We start from the raw sequence: 18,750 nt of genomic DNA on the forward strand, positions 1-18,750 counted from the left end.
GACAGAGAAGAGGACCGGCGCAATGACTGTGTGCTTTTAACAGTGGGTGATGTAGATAATTGCAGACATGCAGAAATTCCTAACATGATGCAACAACTTAAAAACAAGTTACTTGTTGGGAATTTCTCAAATGTAAATTGCAGGTCTTTCACCTGTCCCTGTACGCTGCAGCCAATTTGTTACCAAAGAATCGTCCAGCAGGCTGGGGACCATCTTTGTCTTGGTAATTGTACTTTCCTGTCAAAATGCCAGCTGCAGAGGGGGAGTAATGTTAGAATTCAAGGATTCTACTATTTATGCACTTAATACTGCCACTCACTCAATATACAGGCTTTTGATACTACATTTTGAAAATATGTTAAAACTAATAATGTCAAAACAACATACAGGTCTACAGTCAGGGTAAAGCCTCTGTGAGGCGTACAGTGTCGCTTTGAGCTGCAGCAAATGCTTATGTCAGTATGCTAACATGCTGATGTTTAGCAGGTATGCTGTTTTCCATTTTCACCATTAGTCTAGCATGTACAGTATATGGTCATTAACCAAAGTATTAGACAAATTCAATGTTTGACCTCATGATGGCGGTAAATGCAATTTATCCGGAGGGTGACGTGGATATGTGTACCAAATTGATTTCACATCCATCCAATAGTTGTTGAGACATTTTACTTAAAACCACAAATGCCAACCTCATTGTGTGGCTATAGTCAAAGTCAGGGGGAACACCAAAATCGTTAGGATTGAATCTGCTGGGCACCAAGTATCACAAACTGTGAGTATCTCCTTTTGAACAAAACAATTTAAATGACGACTGGAGTAAAAGGTGTACAACAAAAGGAGGACACACAGCACCTGCTAGGGGATTGTATGCGAAGAATCTCATTCCGTAGTATCTCAAACATGGCAGCAACTCCGTTTCAACCTGTCTTGTAATGGCATTGTACATTCCCTGTGAAAGGTTTAAAAGGTTTTCAAAATCAAGTGAAAGTATAGTCATCAAAGAAACATAAGATTTAGTTCAAGAACATCAAGTTAAAGATAAGTGAGATGGAAGAATCACTGGGGCCACTTTGAGTTTCTGATGCAATTGATTGGAGATGAACCTTAAAGGCTGTTTTAAAACAAGGTGTCAGAATACCTGATACACAGTGGGAACAATCCAGTTTTTGTGTCTGCAGATGTTGACAATTTCAGCCACTTGCCACGATGCATAGTTTGATAGACCAAACTCCTTGAATTTTCCCTGAGGGGGGTATTTTAAAATGAAAGCATAGTTTAATTAAATATTACCAACATAATAGATACAGTATCATTGATTGGTCAATTTTAAAAAGTATACATTGTAGACAAAGATGCTGTCCTTGTTGGTGTGTCACGTTAAAGGAAAGGTTTCAGTTAGAACTCATGGGACATTAGTTATTGGGTCTCTTTACCTCCTTGTGCAGTTCATTACAGGCCCTAAGAGTATCCTGGATGGGGTTCTGGTGGTCAGGGGCTGAAGGTAGAATAGGTCCACACAATCGGTCCGTAACCTCTGAAGGGAGGTTTCCAGCTGAGAGCGCACACTCTCTGGCTTCAGCGTCTTCCCATCCCAGGGGTTGGCCTTGGTTGCTATGCTTACTGTCACACAGAAACACTGAATTAAAAGTCTCTCTCATTTACAGGGAGTTTTTGGTAAACAGATATCTTAATGACTATTACAGTAGTAAAGTTATGTATATTAAAAAAAGACTATATTCCATGGTCAGACTGTAAGTATGTTTAGGCTGTAGCAACAACTAAAATTATGAAACTTTTCAGATGTAAAGTTATGTGTTGTGAAAGTGGCGCCAAAATGTATGGAAGTCAATGGAATGCTAACGGTGGGTGAGTGCTTAGTAGCATTAAAATGGCGCCTTAAGAGCTACAATTTGTGGATGCTTGCTCAACGATTGTGTCATAACCAAACGACTTACTGTCGCATAGTAGAGGAATTACCGAAGAGTATAGGATAAACTCGCAGGCAGTTTTGACTTATATTAGCTGTTTAGGTTTAATTACTAATTATAACTAGTTAACTATGTTATTTTCTAACATATACCTACACTCTCCGTCTTTGCAAGATTCAGAATGATAAAGATTTCTCTTTGCACAGCTACCAGAAGACTTACAACTTTCAGACAGGTTGCTCACGTCACATCTACGTCTTCAAGCTCAGTTGGAGGCTGCGCAGTAACGCTCAGCTCTCACCGGAAAAGTGCTTCTAATATCCTTCACTGGTCTCTGTCTAGAGCAACGGGATCTGTTGGTCCATTTCGTTAACTGTCTTTGGTTGGACCCATAGTCAGACCGATTTGGGAGATTTTTGAATGCGTTATCAGAAAACTGTTTTTATATACTGTATATATTTTTACATTTTTATGTTTTAGGTTATTTACTCATTTTAGTCAGTATGTTTTTTTTTTTGTTGAAAAAGCAGATTTATAAATCTGAACGCAATGAGAAGATTGTAGAATGAAGAATGTAAATTGAAGGGGCTATATGTTAATTTCCAGGTTCATATTTGTATTTTTGTTTTCTTTCACTGTTTAACAAACACATGATTTTTCTCATACTCAATCTACCAGTTTTCTGATCTAGGCAACGCACCAAAGAACTGACTGGGTTGTCTTATTTCACAGTTTATAGGTTGGTAGATCCTGCTGGACCCTTTAGTGTAGGGGACCGGCCTAGGAGAGTGAATGTCCCGCACTGACTGACTGACTTACACACGGACGCCATCCTGTCCACATTGTTAAAATAGTGAAGTTGTGGTCTTTGGCCACTATTGTAGGTCAGAGATGTATACATTTTCTTTTCAATGGCTGATATAAGGATTACCTTTTGGCTGTAAAATAAGCATAACTCTTTACTTCAAGCATATTAAAAAAAAAAGTATTTGGCATGCAGTGGCACACATCAGGCTCTTCTGATTTAACATTACCTGTTTTAGGAAGATTCATCCCCCCTAAGGCTGTCTCTGCCTTCCCATCCACATACATGAAGGCTGAGTCCACATGGCTGTGTCCCCTGTCCAGGAAAGTCTTCACCATCTCCAGGCTCTGCTCAGCGTTGGCTGGATCACCCAATGACATAGTTCCCAGTAAGGTAACAGGCCGTTTAGTTTGAGACGACAAATTTCGACGAGCCACATATCTCGGCAAATATGTGAGCACATTTTTAAGTGTGCACATGTTTCCTGTTTTTACCCACTGCATGCTACAGAAAAGCAGCTAGCCTGCGATTTAAGGTTTTTTGAAGTGGTGAAAAGGTAGTAGCCTTGTAAATTTATTTAACAAAATTAAAAAAAAAGAATATTTGATCAATTTACTGAACAGCTGTTTGGCTTCTTTGCTTGGCTGTAATTTAGGCAGTGCAAAGTTCGTTTTCTGTGACCACTTGTTGTTTTAGGCATGTCAATATTTGTTCAAGTCTCTTCGTTGCATCATCTGCATCACCACAAGGAATTTTGAACCACTTATTTTAAACCACAAGGTGTCAGCAAATCGGGGGTTTTCTCTTTAGGCTGTATGGGATGAATAAGACTGTATATACTTTATATACAGTATGTTTTGTCGTGCATACAGCAATATGCAGTCCAGACAGCCACTGAAATGTAATGTCTGCAGGAACATACTATGGTGAAATAAAGCCTAATCCCAGTTAGGATCAGACATATACACTACCGTTCAAAAGTTTGGGGTTTTTTTTTTTTCCCCCCACCCCCCCCCCACCCCCAAATTTTCTTTGAAAAAAAAAATTGTCCCGGCCCCCCCCCCCCCCCCCCCCGTCTGTTTTTGAAGGAAAGCACTGTACTTTTCAATGAAGATACTTTAAACTAGTCTTAACTTTGAAGATACACTCTATACATTGCTAATGTGGTAAGACTATTCTAGCTGCAAATGTCTGGTTTTTGGTGAAATATCTACATAGGTGTATAGGCCCATTTCCAGCAACTATCACCCAGTGTTCTAATGGTACAATGTGTTTGCTCATTGGCTCAGAAGGCTAATTGATATTAGAAAACCCTTGTGCAATCATGTTCAACATCTGAAACAGTTTAGGTCGTTACGAAACTACAAAACTGACCTTCCTTTGAGCAGATTGGTTTCTGGGCGCATCACATTTGTGGGGTCATTTAAACGCTCAAAATGGCCAGAAAAGAGAACTTTCATCTGAAACTCGACAGTCTATTCTTGTCCTTAGAAATGAAGGCTAGTCCATGCGAGACATTGCTAAAAATTTAAGATTTCCCACACGGTGTGTACTACCTCCTTCAGAGGACAGCACAAACAGCCTCTAACCAGAGTAGAAAAAGAAGTGGGAGGCCGCGTTGCACAACTGAGCAAGAGATAAGTACATTAGAGTCTCTAGTTTGAGAAACCGACCCTCACAGGTCCCCAACGGCATCTTCATTAAATAGTACCCGCAAAACACCATCACATCTACAGTGAAGAGGCGAGCGGGATTCTGGGCTTCAGGGCAGAGTGGCAAAGAAAAGCCATATCTGAACTGGCCAATAAAAGAAAAAGATTAAGATGGGCAAAAGAACACAGACATTGACAGAGGAAGACTGGAAAAAGTGTTTGTGAGCGGATAATCCAAGTTTGAGGTGTTTGGATCACAAAGAAGAACGTTTGTAGACGCAGAACAAATGAAAAGATGCTGGAAGAATGCCTGACGCCATCTGTTAGCATGGTAGGTAATATGATGGTCTGGGTTGCTTTGTGCTGGTAAGGTGGAGATTTGTACAGGGTAAAAGGGATTCTGAATAAGGAAGGCTATCACTCCATTTTGCAAGGCCATGCCATACCCAGTGGACGCGCTTGATTGGAGCCATTTCATCCTACAACAGGACAATGACCCTACAACACCTCCAAATTGTGCAAGAACTATTTAGAGAAGAAGCAGGCAGCTGGTATTCTATCGGTAATGGAGTGGCCATCCCAGTCACCAGATCTGAACCCCATGGAGCTGTTGTGGGAGCAGCTTGACCGTATGGTACCAATGATGTCTTTTAATAGTTTTGGACAACAATGGAAATCTAGCACGAGAATTGCTTATACTGGACTTGGCTACACAGTCAAAATTGTGGTAGGGTCCAGCTACCACAGGAAACACTGTTGTGTGCAACAGGGTCAACACCCTCTCCTATGAAAATGACCATTGTCACAGTTTAAAATTGACACACGATAGTCACCTTTGTATATCTGTAAATACAGGATGGTGGTGACACTGCGAAGGACACACAGTCCTGTAGGAGGGAGAGTGCTTAACTCCTGACAGGCTCGTATGCTGGTTGAAGGTTCGTGATGTTTGACTTCAGAAAATTTGATGGAGACACATTGTGCTGGGATGTTTTGACTGACAATCTGGCTTCATTTGTTTGATAGAAACTCTTGGCATCGAGATGACAGAATTCACGGTGCAGATCCAAATGTTGTGGACTAAGAAACAGCGTAGTTGAGAATGTGTCTGGAGGAAGAGTTATGCACGTATATAAGAGGAGATAGAAGATGCTGAATGGACAACCTCTGCAAGTGCAGTTTGCCTTGTACACATGGTAATTGTTTTTTTAGAGTCTATTTTTGCCAAACTCACAGCCGAGGGAACTAGATGTTGAAATAATCACCCTGACTGGCAGGTGTGGTCCTCGCTCGAGTCTTCGTAATGTCTCTCATTTGTCCTTTTTTTACTAACCCCAAAATTACCTGCTGTCCTTTCGCCTGGAATTTTTAAGCTGTGGGACTGATCATGTGTGTGAAAACTGGTGACAAGCAGTCCAAAGACTAATGATTTGATAACAGTAATCATGTTCGAGGCCGCGTGGTGTGTCAAACATAGGAAAAGGTATTGCATGTAAGTATTTGCCATTCCGACCAAAACAGATGGTCTTTTCATGTGATTCAATCACTTTGAAGCTATTTATGTGTACGGAAAAAAAAAAAGCATTTTGTTTGTGTGGGAACATTGTTTTCTTTTTAAGTGGATAGTTTAGGCAGACTCCAAAAATTATTTTCCCTGAAAAAATGTCTTATGTTTTTATTTTTACATTTGTACATTGCAAGGAAGTGCTCTTCACAATTAATACACCTGTCTCTCACATTGATAAAAAAATTTCAAATTGTCATGTTCAGGTAGCAGGTTGGAAAAAACTAAGGGGAAGGGGCTTTAGCAGATTTCGTCTTTTGGGTCTTAAATTTGCTTTAGATGTTACCCAAATCTGTAGTGGACTTTGGCTCTTTGCGGAATCAGTTTGGACACTCGTGGGCAACGACGATTCAGCCAGGCCTCGATGAACCGGCACTGCTGAAACCACGCTTTCATCCAGGAGGACCTCTCTGCAGCAGCAGTTTTGGCTGACAGGTGTCCATTCTTGACCAGGCCAATGATCACTCCATCGCCAAATCACCCTGGAACACAAACAATTTAATGGTTAAAGAGAAACAAATAAGTTGCATTTAAAGTTGTAAATAACATTTTCAACTCTGTAAGCACCAATACAGCCGTATAACAACGTAGTGTGGAGGTTAATTATTTTATAAGACAGCTGGACCGGGACGTCCAAATGACAAAGAGCTAGGATTGTTAGTATTAAACAAAGTTGTCAGTATGCAAGTCTTGAACATCTATAATTCTAGCAATTGGCCAATTTAATTGAGCTAACTGCAACTGAATACTCAATCAGGCTTTAGACCCTTTGAAACATTTACATTCTTAGTGTACTTCGGGGGGGAAATTGAAGGTTTGAGTTTAGAAATTGTGCCTAAAAATTATTATGAATAAAGCCATGATAAACTATATCAAAAGTGCCTTTGATGCTTCACGACATGAAATCTAAATAAATTGACTTAGTCGTAGAGCTGAAACATTATTGACGAGAAAGTAAAGCTACTGAGGTCAACCCCGTGAAGAAACTAGAATTTTTGAATTTAAGAAGCTGGAATCGAGAAATCGTATTTTTAAAAAACTAAATACCAAACCAGTTAAACGATTATCAATAATGTTGCGCAAGAATTTTTACACTATTGATTCATGCAAGCCTATATTGATCCAATATGTGATTCAGTATGGCAGACATTAGATTCTGCGAGATAGCAGATGAAAAGGGCCGCCTTTGAGTCCATTAGAGCTTTACAGTGTTGCAAGGAGGGCCTTTTATCAATTGAATTGGGTGCCAGGGCGGACCCATTCTTTGTTTGTATACATAACATAAAAAAGAACTTGCAGAGTAAGATACCTAAATTTCCCCTAAGTTATTTTGAAATAATCTTGATGTTGTGAATCTCCCTGTGATGATTACAAAACACAACGCTACCGCTGCAGGTGCTCATGCACAATAGCTACCTTAAGTTGGAGTGTGACAGACCAGCGCATAGCAGAGAAGTCAGGGTGGGTTGTCTCTCTGAGTGTAAACGGTCTCCAGCCTTTAGAACCACGTCTATTGCTGTTGGGGAATTGACTCTGCGTTCCAGTATCTGACAGAGAAGAGACCGGCGCAATGACCGTGTTGCTTATACAGGGATGATTGTCGAATAATCAGAAATACCAACAACATAAAAAACAAGTCACGTTGTCTTAAAAAAGAAATTGGCGTCTTGACATTGCTTTTACCTATCCCTGACGCTGCAGCCACAGTGTTACCAAAGAATCTCTCCAGCAGGCTTGGGGACCATCTGTTGTCGTGGTATTGTACTTTTCCTCGTTGAGAAGACCACCTGCAGAGGTAGGAGTAATGCAGCATTCAAGTAAGGGTTCTACAATTTATATACATTCATCCTCACCTCACTTAAATGAGGTTTTTTCATGCTACATTTGAGAATCACCCTGTCACAATAAGGGTCATTCTCAAAGGTAGTCGCAGTCTTGGTAGTGGCCCTGTGAGGCTGTCTTTTCACAGTGTTTGCTTTATGCTATTAAATGCTAACGTCAGTATGCTAACATGCTGGTCACATGCCTACCTGTCCTCGCACTATTTAGCATGTTAGCTTGCTAACATTGCTAAGTAGCACTAACACAAAGTATAGTTGTGTCTGATGGGGATGTTTTTCCAGTCTGTGTCATAAACCAAATATTGGACAAATTCAGTGGTGACCTGACGAGGGCCCCCCACACTGGACTTAGGATTTGAATCTGCATGGCAGCAAAGTATCACATGTGAGCATCTCCTTTTGAAAGAGAACAATTTACAGTAGGCTACAAGGATGCACCACAAAGAGGAGGGATCTACAGCCACCTGGCCTAGGGGATTGATGCCGTAGAATTCAGTCCGTAGAATCTTAGACATGGCGTCGAACTCTGTTCAACCTGTCTTGTAATGGCTGTCATTCCCTGTGGAAAGGTTCAAGAGTCAAAGTAGGGTACAGAAAATATAGAAGGTCTTAAATTACAGTGAAAGTATAGTAAGCAAGGAAGCAGATAAGACAAGGTGGAAGACTGTTAAGAAAGCAAATTAAGATTATAGTGAGAGCACTGGGGCTCTTAACCATGGTTCTTTCAACAATAAACTGCTGAAAATTCTGGTTAGCAGTTTTAAGCAGAATTTCTAGCCCAACGTATCATGTTTACATGAAAAGAATGGGATTTTACCACAGCCACCATATGGAGGGATGCACATGCACATACATTGAGCCGCTTACTTATCTAAGATGATGCAATTGATTGGAGATGGAAAATAAGATTTAGTTCAAGAACTCAAGGTAAAGATAAGTGGATGGAAGAATCACGGGGCCCCTTTGAGTTTCTGATGCAATTGAATGGAGATGAACCTAAAAGGCGTTTTTTAAACAAGGTGTCCGAATACCTGATACACAGTGGGAACCATCCATTGTGTGTCTGCAGATGCTGGCAATTTCAGCCACTTCACCGATGCATAGTTTGATAGACCAAACTCCTTGAATTTTCCCTTTGAAAAAAAATGAAAGCATAGTTAATTTAATATTCCCACAATAGGTACAGTATCATTGATTGATCAATTTTAAAAGTAAACATTGTAGACAAAGATGTGTCGTGTGATGTGTCACGTTAAGGTAAGGTTTCAGTTAGAACTCATGGGAATTAGTTAGGGGGTCTTTACCTCCTGTGCAGTTCATTACAGGCCCTAAGAGTATCCTGGAGGGGTTCTGGTGGTCAGGGGCAATGAGGTAGAAAAGGTCCACACAATCGGTCGTAACCTCTGAAGGGAGGTTTCCCGCTGAGAGCGCACACTCTCTGGCTTCAGCGTCTTCCCATCCAGGGGTTGGCCTGGTTGCTTGCTTACTGTCACACAGAAACACTGAATTAAAAGTCTGTCATTTACAGGGTGTTTTTGGTAAAAGCTACTTAATGACTCTTGATTGTCTGCACAAGAGTTATCAAGGGATATAAGAGTTGGTATTAAGAACTTAAATAAGTTAAACAGTAAATCAGGATGATGATGATCATAAAAGTCCATTGTAATATACTTGTTCCCAGGGCTCATGTCTGTCGGTTCTATCCTTGTTTTGCAGCCTGCAACGGGCTCTAGAAATGTTTTCTGAACCATACAAGGGACTGAACATACATCAGCTGATCTGAGTTGATCCTTCTTCTTTTATCTGCCTCTTGGAATCCTGCTACTTTAATCTAATACTAAATGCGGAATACTCTAAGTAAAAGCTAGGACAGGGTTTGATCAAGGCAAACCTAGTAAACCTGCTGTAGTGGCTACCCTCTGTGACCACATAAATCTACATTTATTGGTTTGGCTGTCTATCTTACTCGGTGTATCTAAATAGTAAAGTATGTTTGTTCATGGTCCTTACACATAAAATAAATTATTTTATTTTATTTATTTATTAATTAAAAAGTTTAATTCTTGAAAAAGTCATCAAATCATGCTAGCTGTTGCCCGTTGGTAGTGGCATGGATTATTGAAAGAACGGTTAGAGGGGGGCTCGAGCCAGTTTTGATACCATAATTTCAATGACTTGGGGGACAGCTTGGTTGGACCACTTAGAAACTCAGCGCGCAGAGTCAATACGAATATGGTGCGTTTGATATACCTGTTTTAAGGAAGATTCATGCGCCTATGATTGCCTCTGACTTCCCATCCACATACATCAAGGCGTGTCCACATGGATGTGTCCCCTGTCCAGGAAAGTCTTCCCATCTCCAGGCTCAGCTCGGCGTCGGCTCGTCCACCGAACGCCAAGTTCCCAGTAAGGAAACCGGTCGTTTAGTTTGAGAGACGACATATTCGACGAGCCACGAAGCTTGCAAATGTGTGAGCACGTCTTATAATGCATGTCTATGTGTGTACAGTCTCCTGTTATTGCCCACCGCATGCTACAGCTAGCTGCGGCTAAGGCCAAAGGTCGCGGAAACGGTGATTAGGGAGCGTCGTAAAGTTACTCAACCAGTATAAAATGGAAAAAAAATGTTCTAACCAGCTGTTTGGCTTCTTTGCTTGGCTGTAAAAGGGAGGCAGTGCAAAGTTCGTTTTCTGTGACAATTCCTGTCGTTTTAGAAATTTAAGTTAATATTTGAAGTCCTTCCGTTGCACAAGCTGTAGAAAATCATACTAGATGTAGTTCTTATTTTAACCACAAGGTGTCAGAAACTCACCATTAACTTGTTTGTTTTTACAAAAAGGGTGTCCTTCATCCTGCAATCTGGAGTCCAGATATAGGCCGCAAAAGAGTAACATAGGATCGTTTTAGTGCAGGTAATTAAAACGTGATTCTGACTCCCGGCAAACAGGGCCTCAAGATTGGATGGTGGTAAATATGAGGAGCTAGCCCTTCCTAAGGTGCTTACAATTTCCATTTATATTTTGTTAGTAGGCACATTGCCAAACAGATAATCAATAATCAAATTAACACAATGTAACTGCCAGACAGATAACTTAGGGGCCCTTGATGGTACTGGGGATTCATGCGAGGGGGAAATATACTTGAATGTTATACCATGTAAAAGTCCTTGTGTACAATGTACTTAAATACAAAGTAAAACTTTCAAAACTTTAAGGCTTTAGTTTACATATTCCCGAATTATGATTTTCTTTCTAATATACTTGTCAAAGGGATCTTATGCACTAGTTGAAAAATCATTGTCGTGTGGTGTATTGTACAGAGTCAGTTACAAGCTAATTTTCAAATTACTGGTTCTCTCGGGCATATATAAGGCGGCCATGTGCAGTCTGCTATATGTATTGGATGAGCGCCTTCTGGAGGGCAGCATGGACAGAAGGTGGGGGTGAATATAGGGCCCAACAGTAGATGTTTACCCAGCAGCTTCCAAACTCCTTATCCAGAATGGGGTATGTTTTTCAGCTCTAAAATAAACATCAACAAATATTTAATTTCATTAAACTGTTTTGGTGTTGCAGTTGCATTGGTTTTTCTCTGTCCCTCCATGGCAGCATAATCTCAGAGATATATATAGGGGGTGAATATAGGGGCCACCCACAGTAGATTTTACCCTGGAGCTTCCAAACTACTTAACCAGCAGCAGCGCCCGAGATCAAAAAAGTGTATGATGGCCTAAACATAACACATTCATTTGATTATCATAATATTTTGTGTTGCAGTTCAATAAGTGTCCCACCTTGGCAGCGTATGTCTCAGATCCTGATCTGAGAGTCCCGGAGGGTCTGGCAATGCGGAACTACAGATTCCCTGACTAATTCAAACAACATGCTCTGTTGGTACCTCGGGGAGGTTGCAGGGACAGCGCCGATGACCTGGACTCTTTAGGGCTATGAAACACATGCGCCGCAATGAAGCTTTGTTTGGAGAACAGCACTAGTCGATCCTGGCGGCTGACCCCTTGACCCACCATCAGCTTTTTGCCCTGCTGGGTGACCACTAGCGCTTCAGACTCCAGCCCCAACATCCTCTGTTGCACGCAGCGGGATAGTATACTCAGTTTTCTTAGATGTCCCATGCCTACCATGAGGGGTTTGCACTTCCCTTCCTGCTGATGTTTCACTTGCATCCGTTTGATCATACCACACATGCAAGGATAATGCTCTGCAGTGCACTTATCCAGTTCCATGAGCTTTGTTAACCACAAACCTCATTACACACTCCTTTGATGGAGGGGAGAATATCGCATATAAAAAAATATGCTATTACTTAGAAAAGTTACACAAAATTGAGTAGTTACCAAGGAAAATTAGGAGTGACTGAGAACAACTGCTAGTGAACCATAAGTAATTAGTAATAATAAAATCCTTCCCTAATAGTCCTAATGGAGGCTATTAGATAATGATGAGGGCAGAACATGCAAAAACTTGTGCCAAAGACATGAGAAAATTAACGCTTTTCAGTGTTTTTTTTTTGGAGTATCAAAAAGCAGCTGGATGACATCTGGTTGTTCGATGATGTCACATTTGTATAATGTGTTATTACAGGAGTGGTGACACTGCTGAAGGACCACACGTCTGTAAGGAGGGAGACGCTGCTTAGTCCTCAGCAGACTCGTGTTCTGGTGGTTCTTGACTGTTTACTACAGACGATGCCTTAACAACAGAAAGACATTCAGACCATTCATCCTGACTGCCATTGCTGCCCTAGAGTCTTTCGTCTCTTCCTTTGTCTTTTTCTCTGGCCACCTAGATTTAGCTTTGGCTGAGTTGTTGTTCAGTGAACACTGGTGACTCAAATGTTTTTCTTTTAATGAATAGTTTTATTAAGACAGACTCCAGAAAAAGTTTTGTTTCCCTACAAAAAATCTTATTTTTTACCTTAGTCATTTGCAATGAAGTGCTCCTCACATATACACTGGTTTCAAATTAATTAATTTATTTGATTTCAGGAAAAGGGTAAAGTAACTAAAGAAACTAAGGGAAAGGGGCTTTAGCAGATCTATTTTCTCTAAAACTTGAATAAAATTTCATTGAACTATTTTGGCTGGTAACGGATGTAGTTTGGACACACGGGGCAACGAGATTCAGGCCTCATTGAAAGTGGCAACAATCTTTCATCCAGAGGACCCTCCTCGGCAGCAGCCAGGTTTTGCTGAGGTGCCCATTCTTGACATGCCAATGATACTCCATCACCAGAGATCACCCTGGAACACCAGACAATGTAATGGTCAAAGAGAAAATGATGCTATCAAAGAACAACTACTTCAACTACCAGAAAAAACCAAGCACTAGAAAAGCCTTCAGACTCTAGTGTTGACATTAATATACAACTGACCAGGCCCTTCAGATGGAATGAGCTAGGATTTTGGTATTGACAAATACAAATTGTGGGTTTATACAGTTGATCATGTGATATAATTTTAAATTCTTAATTTATTACTGGGAGGATTGTAATTGATTAGAAAAAAATATGCCAATTGTGCAGAAAGTACCAATTAGGCGTTTAAATGGTTAGACAGCTGGAATCTAATAATTTATATATCTATATACTACAAAGATAGTTCTCAGTAGAGCTGCAATGATAAATCTGAAAAAAATAATTTGCCAACTAGTTCTACTTCTCAGCATTTGTGTGTGTATATATAACAGTCTCATGCAGCTGCAGTGCTCCATGCACAATAGCTACCTTAAGTTGGGAGTGATGGTACAACCACGCATAGCAGCAGAAGCGGGAAGGTTTCTCTGAACGTAAACGGTCTCCAGGCCTTTAGAACCACGTCAATTGCTTGAATTGACTCTGCTTCCAGTATCTGACAGAGAAGAGGACCGGCGCATGACTGTGTGCTTTTAACAGTGGGTGAGTAGATAATTGCAGACATGCAGAAATTCCTAACATGATGCAACAACTTAAAAACAAGTACTTGTTGGGAATTTCTCAAAGTAAATTGCAGGTCTTTCACCTGTCCCTGTACGCTGCAGCCAATTTGTTACCAAAGAATGTCCAGCAGGCTGGGGACCATCTTTGTCTTGGTAATGTACTTCCTGTCAAAATGCCAGCTGCAGAGGGGGAGTAATGTTAGAATCAAGGATTCTACTATTTTGCACTTAATACTGCCACTCACTCAATATACAGGCTTTTGATACTACATTTTGAAAATATGTTAAAACTATAATGTCAAAACAACATACAGGTTACAGTCAGGGTAAAGCCTCTGTGAGGCGTAGTGTCGCTTTGAGCTGCAGCAAATGCTTATGTCAGTATGCAACATGCTGATGTTTAGCAGGTATGCTGTTTTCCATTTTCACCATTAGTCTAGCATGTACAGTATATGGTCATTAAACAAAGTATTAGACAAATTCAATGTTTGACCTCATGATGGCGGTAAATGCATTTATCCGGAGGGTGAAGTGGATATGTGTACCAATTGATTTCACACATCCAATAGTTGTGAGACATTTTACTAAAACCACAAATGCCAACCTCACTTGTGTGGCTATAGTCAAAGTCAGGGGGAACACCAAAATCGTTAGGATTGAATCGCTGGGCACCAAGTATCACAAACTGTGAGTATCTCCTTTTGAACAAAACAATTTAAATGACGACTGGAGTAAAGGTGTACAAACAAAAGGAGGAACACAGCACCTGCTAGGGATTGTATGCGAAGATCTCATTCCGTAGTATCTCAAACATGGCAACTCCGTTTCAACTGGCTGTAATGGCATTGACATTCCCTGTGAAAGGTTTAAAAGGTTTTCAAAATCAAGTGAAAGTATAGTCATCAAAGAAACATAAGATTTAGTTCAAGAACATCAAGTTAAAGATAAGTGAGATGGAAGAATCACTGGGCCACTTTGAGTTTTGATGCAATTGATTGGAGATGAACTTAAGGTGTTTTTAAACAAGTGTCAGAATACCTGATCCACAGTGGGAACAATCCAGTTTTTGTGTCGCAGATGTTGACAATTTCAGCCACTTGCACGATGCATAGTTTGTAGACCAAAATCCTTGAATTTTCCCTGAGGGGGTATTTAAAATGAAAGCATAGTTTAATAAATATTACCAACATAATAGATACAGTATCATTGATTGGTCAATTTTAAAAAGTTAATTGTAGACAAAGATGCTGTCCTTGTTGGTGTGGTCACGTTAAAGGAAAGGTTCAGTTAGAAACTGGGACATTAGTTATGGGTCTCTTTACCTCCTTGTGCAGTTCTACAGGCCACAGAGTATCCTGGATGGGGTTCTGGTGGTCAGGGGCATGAAGGTAGAATAGGTCCACACAATCGGTCCGTAAACTCTGAGGAGGTTTCCAGCTGAGAGCGACACTCTCTGGCTTCAGCTGCTTCCCATCCCAGGGGTTGGCCTTGGTTGCTATGCTTATGTCACACAGAAACACTGAATTAAAAGTCTCTCTCATTTACAGGGAGTTTTTGGTAACAGATATCTTAATGACTATTACAGTAGTAAAGTTATGTATATTAAAAAAAGACTATATTCCATGGTCAGACTGTAAGTATGTTTAGGCTGTAGCAACAACTAAAATTATGAAACTTTTCAGATGTAAGTTAGTGTTGTGTGAAAGTGGCGCAAAATGTATGGAAGTCAATGGATGCTAACGGTGGGTGAGTGTTAGTAGCATTAAAATGGGCCTTAAGAGCTACAATTTGTGGATGCTTGCTCAACGATTGTGTCATAACCAAACGACTACTGTCGCATAGTAGAGGAATTACCGAAGAGTATAGGATAAACTCGCAGGCAGTTTGACTTATATTAGCTGTTTAGGTTTAATTATAATTATAACTAGTTAACTATGTTATTTTCTAACATATACCTACACTCTCCGTCTTTGCAGATTCAGAATGATAAGATTCTCTTTGCACAGCTACCAGAAGACTTACAACTTTCAGACAGGTTGCTACGTCACATCTACGTCTTCAAGCTCAGTTGGAGGCTGCGCAGTAACGCTCAGCTCTCACCGGAAAGTGCTTCAATATCCTTCTGGTCTCGTCTGAGCAACGGGATCTGTTGGTCCATTTGTTAACTGTCTTTGGTTGGACCCATAGTCAGACCGATTGGGAGATTTTTGAATGCGTTATCACGAAACTGTTTTATATAGCTATTTATTTTTACATTTTTATGTTTAGGTTATTTCTATTTAGTCAGTATGTTTTTTTTTTGTTGAAAAAGCAGATTTATAATCTGAACGCAATGAGAAGATTGTAGAAGAAGAATGTAAATTGAAGGGGCTATATGTTAATTTCCAGGTTCATATTTGTATTTTGTTTTTCTTTCACTGTTAACAAACACATGATTTTTTCATACTCAATCTACCAGTTTCTGATCTAGGCAACGCACCAAAGAACTGACTGGGTTGTCTTATTTCACAGTTTATAGGTTGGTAGATCCTGCTGACCCTTTAGTGTAGGGGACCGGCCTAGGAGAGTGAATGTCCCGCACTGACTGACTGACTTACACACGGACCCATCCTGTCCACATTGTTAAAATAGTGAAGTTGGTCTTTGGCCACTATTGTGAGGTCAGAGATGTATCATTTTCTTTTCAATGGCTGATATAAGGATTCTTTTGGCGTAAAAAAGCATACTCTTTACTTAAGCATATTAAAAAAAAGTATTTGCATGCAGTGGACACAATCAGGCTCTTCTGATTAACATTACCTGTTTTAGGAAGATTCATCCCCCTAGGCGTCCTGCCTTCCATCCACATACATGAAGGCTGAGTCCACATGGCTGTGTCCCCTGTCCAGGAAAGTCTTCACCATCTCCAGGCTCTGCTCAGGTTGGCTGGATCACCAATGACATGTTCCCGTAAGGTAACAGGCCGTTTAGTTTGAGACGACAAAATTCGAAGAGCCACATATCTCGGCAAAATATGGGCACATTTTAGTGTGCACCATGTTTGTTTTTACCCACTGCATGCTACAGAAAAGCAGTAGCCTGCGATTAAGGTTTTTTGAAGTGGTGAAAAGGTAGTAGCCTTGTAAATTTATTATACAAATTAAAAAAAAAAGAATTGATCAATTTACTGAACAGGTGTTGGCTTCTTGCTTGGCTGGAATTTAGGCAGTGCAAGTTCGTTTTCTGTGACCACTTGTGTTTTAGGCATGTCAATATTTGTTCAAGTCTCTTGTTGCATCATCTGCTCACCACAAGGAATTTTGAACCACTTATTTTAAACCACAAGGTGTCAGCAAATCGGGGGTTTCTCTTTAGCTGTATGGATGAAAAAGACTGTATATACTTATATACAGTATGTTTTGTCGTGCATACAGCAATATGCAGTCCAGACAGCCACTGAAATGTAATGTCTGCAGGAACATACTATGGTGAAATAAAGCCTAATCCCAGTTGGATCAGACATATACACTACCGTTCAAAGTTTGGGGTCACATTGAAATGTCCTTCTTTTTGAAGGAAAAGCACTGTACTTTTCATGAAGATAACTTTAAACTAGTCTTAACTTTGAAGAATACACTCTATACATGCTATGTGGTAAATGACTATTCTAGCTGCAAATGTCTGGTTTTGGTGAAATATCTACATAGGTGTATAGAGGCCATTTCCAGCAACTATCACTCCAGTGTTCAATGGTACAATGGTGTGAGGCTCAGAAGGCTAATTGATGATTAGAAAACCCTTGTGCAATCCTGTTCACACATCTGAAAACAGTTTAGGTCGTTACAGAAAAACAAAACTGACCTTCCTTTGAGCAGATTGAGTTTCTGGAGCATCACATTTGTGGGGTCAATTAAACGCTCAAAATGGCCAGAAAAAGAGAATATCATCTGAAACTCGACAGTTATCTTGTCTTAGAAATGAAGGCTAGTCCATGCGAGACATTGCTAAGAAATTTAGATTCCTACAACGGTGTGTACTATCCCTTCAGAGGACAGCACAAACAGGCTCTAACCAGAGTAAAAAGAAGTGGAGGCGCGTTGGCACAACTGAGCAAGAAGATAAGTACATTAGAGTCTCTAGTTTGAGAAAAGACGCCTCACAGGTCCCCAACTGGCATCTTCATTAAATAGTACCCGCAAAAACACGTGTCAACATCTACAGTGAAGAGGCGACTGCGGGATTCTGGGCTTCAGGGCAGAGTGGCAAAGAAAAAGCCATATCTGGACTAGGCCAATAAAAGAAAAGATTAAGATGGGCAAAAGAAACACAGACATTGGAAGAGGAAGACTGGAAAAGTGTTGGGACGGATGAATCCAAGTTTGAGGTGTTTGGATCACAAAGAAGAACGTTGTGGAGACGCAGAACAAATGAAAGATGGGAAGAATGCCTGACGCCATCTGTTAAGCTGGTGGAGTAATATGATGGTCTGGGGTGCTTTGGTGCTGGTAAGGGGGAGATTGTACAGGGTAAAAGGGATTCTGAATAAGGAAGGCTATCACTCCATTTTGCAAGGCCATGCCATACCCAGTGGGACACGCTTGATTGGAGCCAATTTCATCCTACAACAGGACAATGACCCTTAAACACACCTCACAAATTGTGCAAGAACTATTAGAGAAGAAGCAGGCAGCTGGTATTCTATCGGTAATGGAGTGGCCATCCCAGTCACCAGATCTGAACCCCATGGAGCTGTTGTGGGAGCAGCTTGACCGTATGGTACGCAAGAAGTGCCCATCCAACCAATCCAACTTGTGGGAGCTGCTTCTGGAAGCGTGGGGTGCAATTTTCCAGATTACTCAACAAATAACAGCTAGAATGCCAAGGTCTGCAATGCTGTAATTGCTGCAAATGGAGGATTCTTAACGAAAGCAAAGTTTGATGTAAAAAAAAACTTATTTCAAATACAAATCATTATTCTAACCTTGTCAATGTCTTGACTCTATTGTCTATTATTTTCAAACGTGTTTCTGGTGGTGAAACGTAGTGAC

The 18,750-nt window shown here is 40.5% G+C and overlaps 1 protein-coding gene and 1 pseudogene across 1 annotated transcript in view; both read right to left on the reverse strand.

Annotated features, from left to right (window-relative positions):
- LOC116687373 (aflatoxin B1 aldehyde reductase member 2-like) overlaps positions 1-3,435 on the reverse strand; it is a 4,496-nt gene extending 1,061 nt beyond the window's left edge. The window contains 6 exon segments of the mRNA XM_032512699.1: positions 151-252; positions 853-949; positions 1,139-1,243; positions 1,434-1,498; positions 1,501-1,620; positions 2,963-3,435. Coding sequence (XP_032368590.1) covers positions 151-252; positions 853-949; positions 1,139-1,243; positions 1,434-1,498; positions 1,501-1,620; positions 2,963-3,236 — 763 coding nt within the window. The 5' untranslated portion in view covers positions 3,237-3,435.
- Positions 3,436-12,808: 9,373 nt separating this feature from the next.
- On the reverse strand, positions 12,809-16,727 carry LOC116687372 (aflatoxin B1 aldehyde reductase member 2-like; annotated as a pseudogene).
- Positions 16,728-18,750: the final 2,023 nt, after the last annotated feature.

Source organism: Etheostoma spectabile, chromosome 4, assembly GCF_008692095.1.
Source record: "Etheostoma spectabile isolate EspeVRDwgs_2016 chromosome 4, UIUC_Espe_1.0, whole genome shotgun sequence".
Lineage (NCBI taxonomy): Eukaryota > Metazoa > Chordata > Actinopteri > Perciformes > Percidae > Etheostoma > Etheostoma spectabile.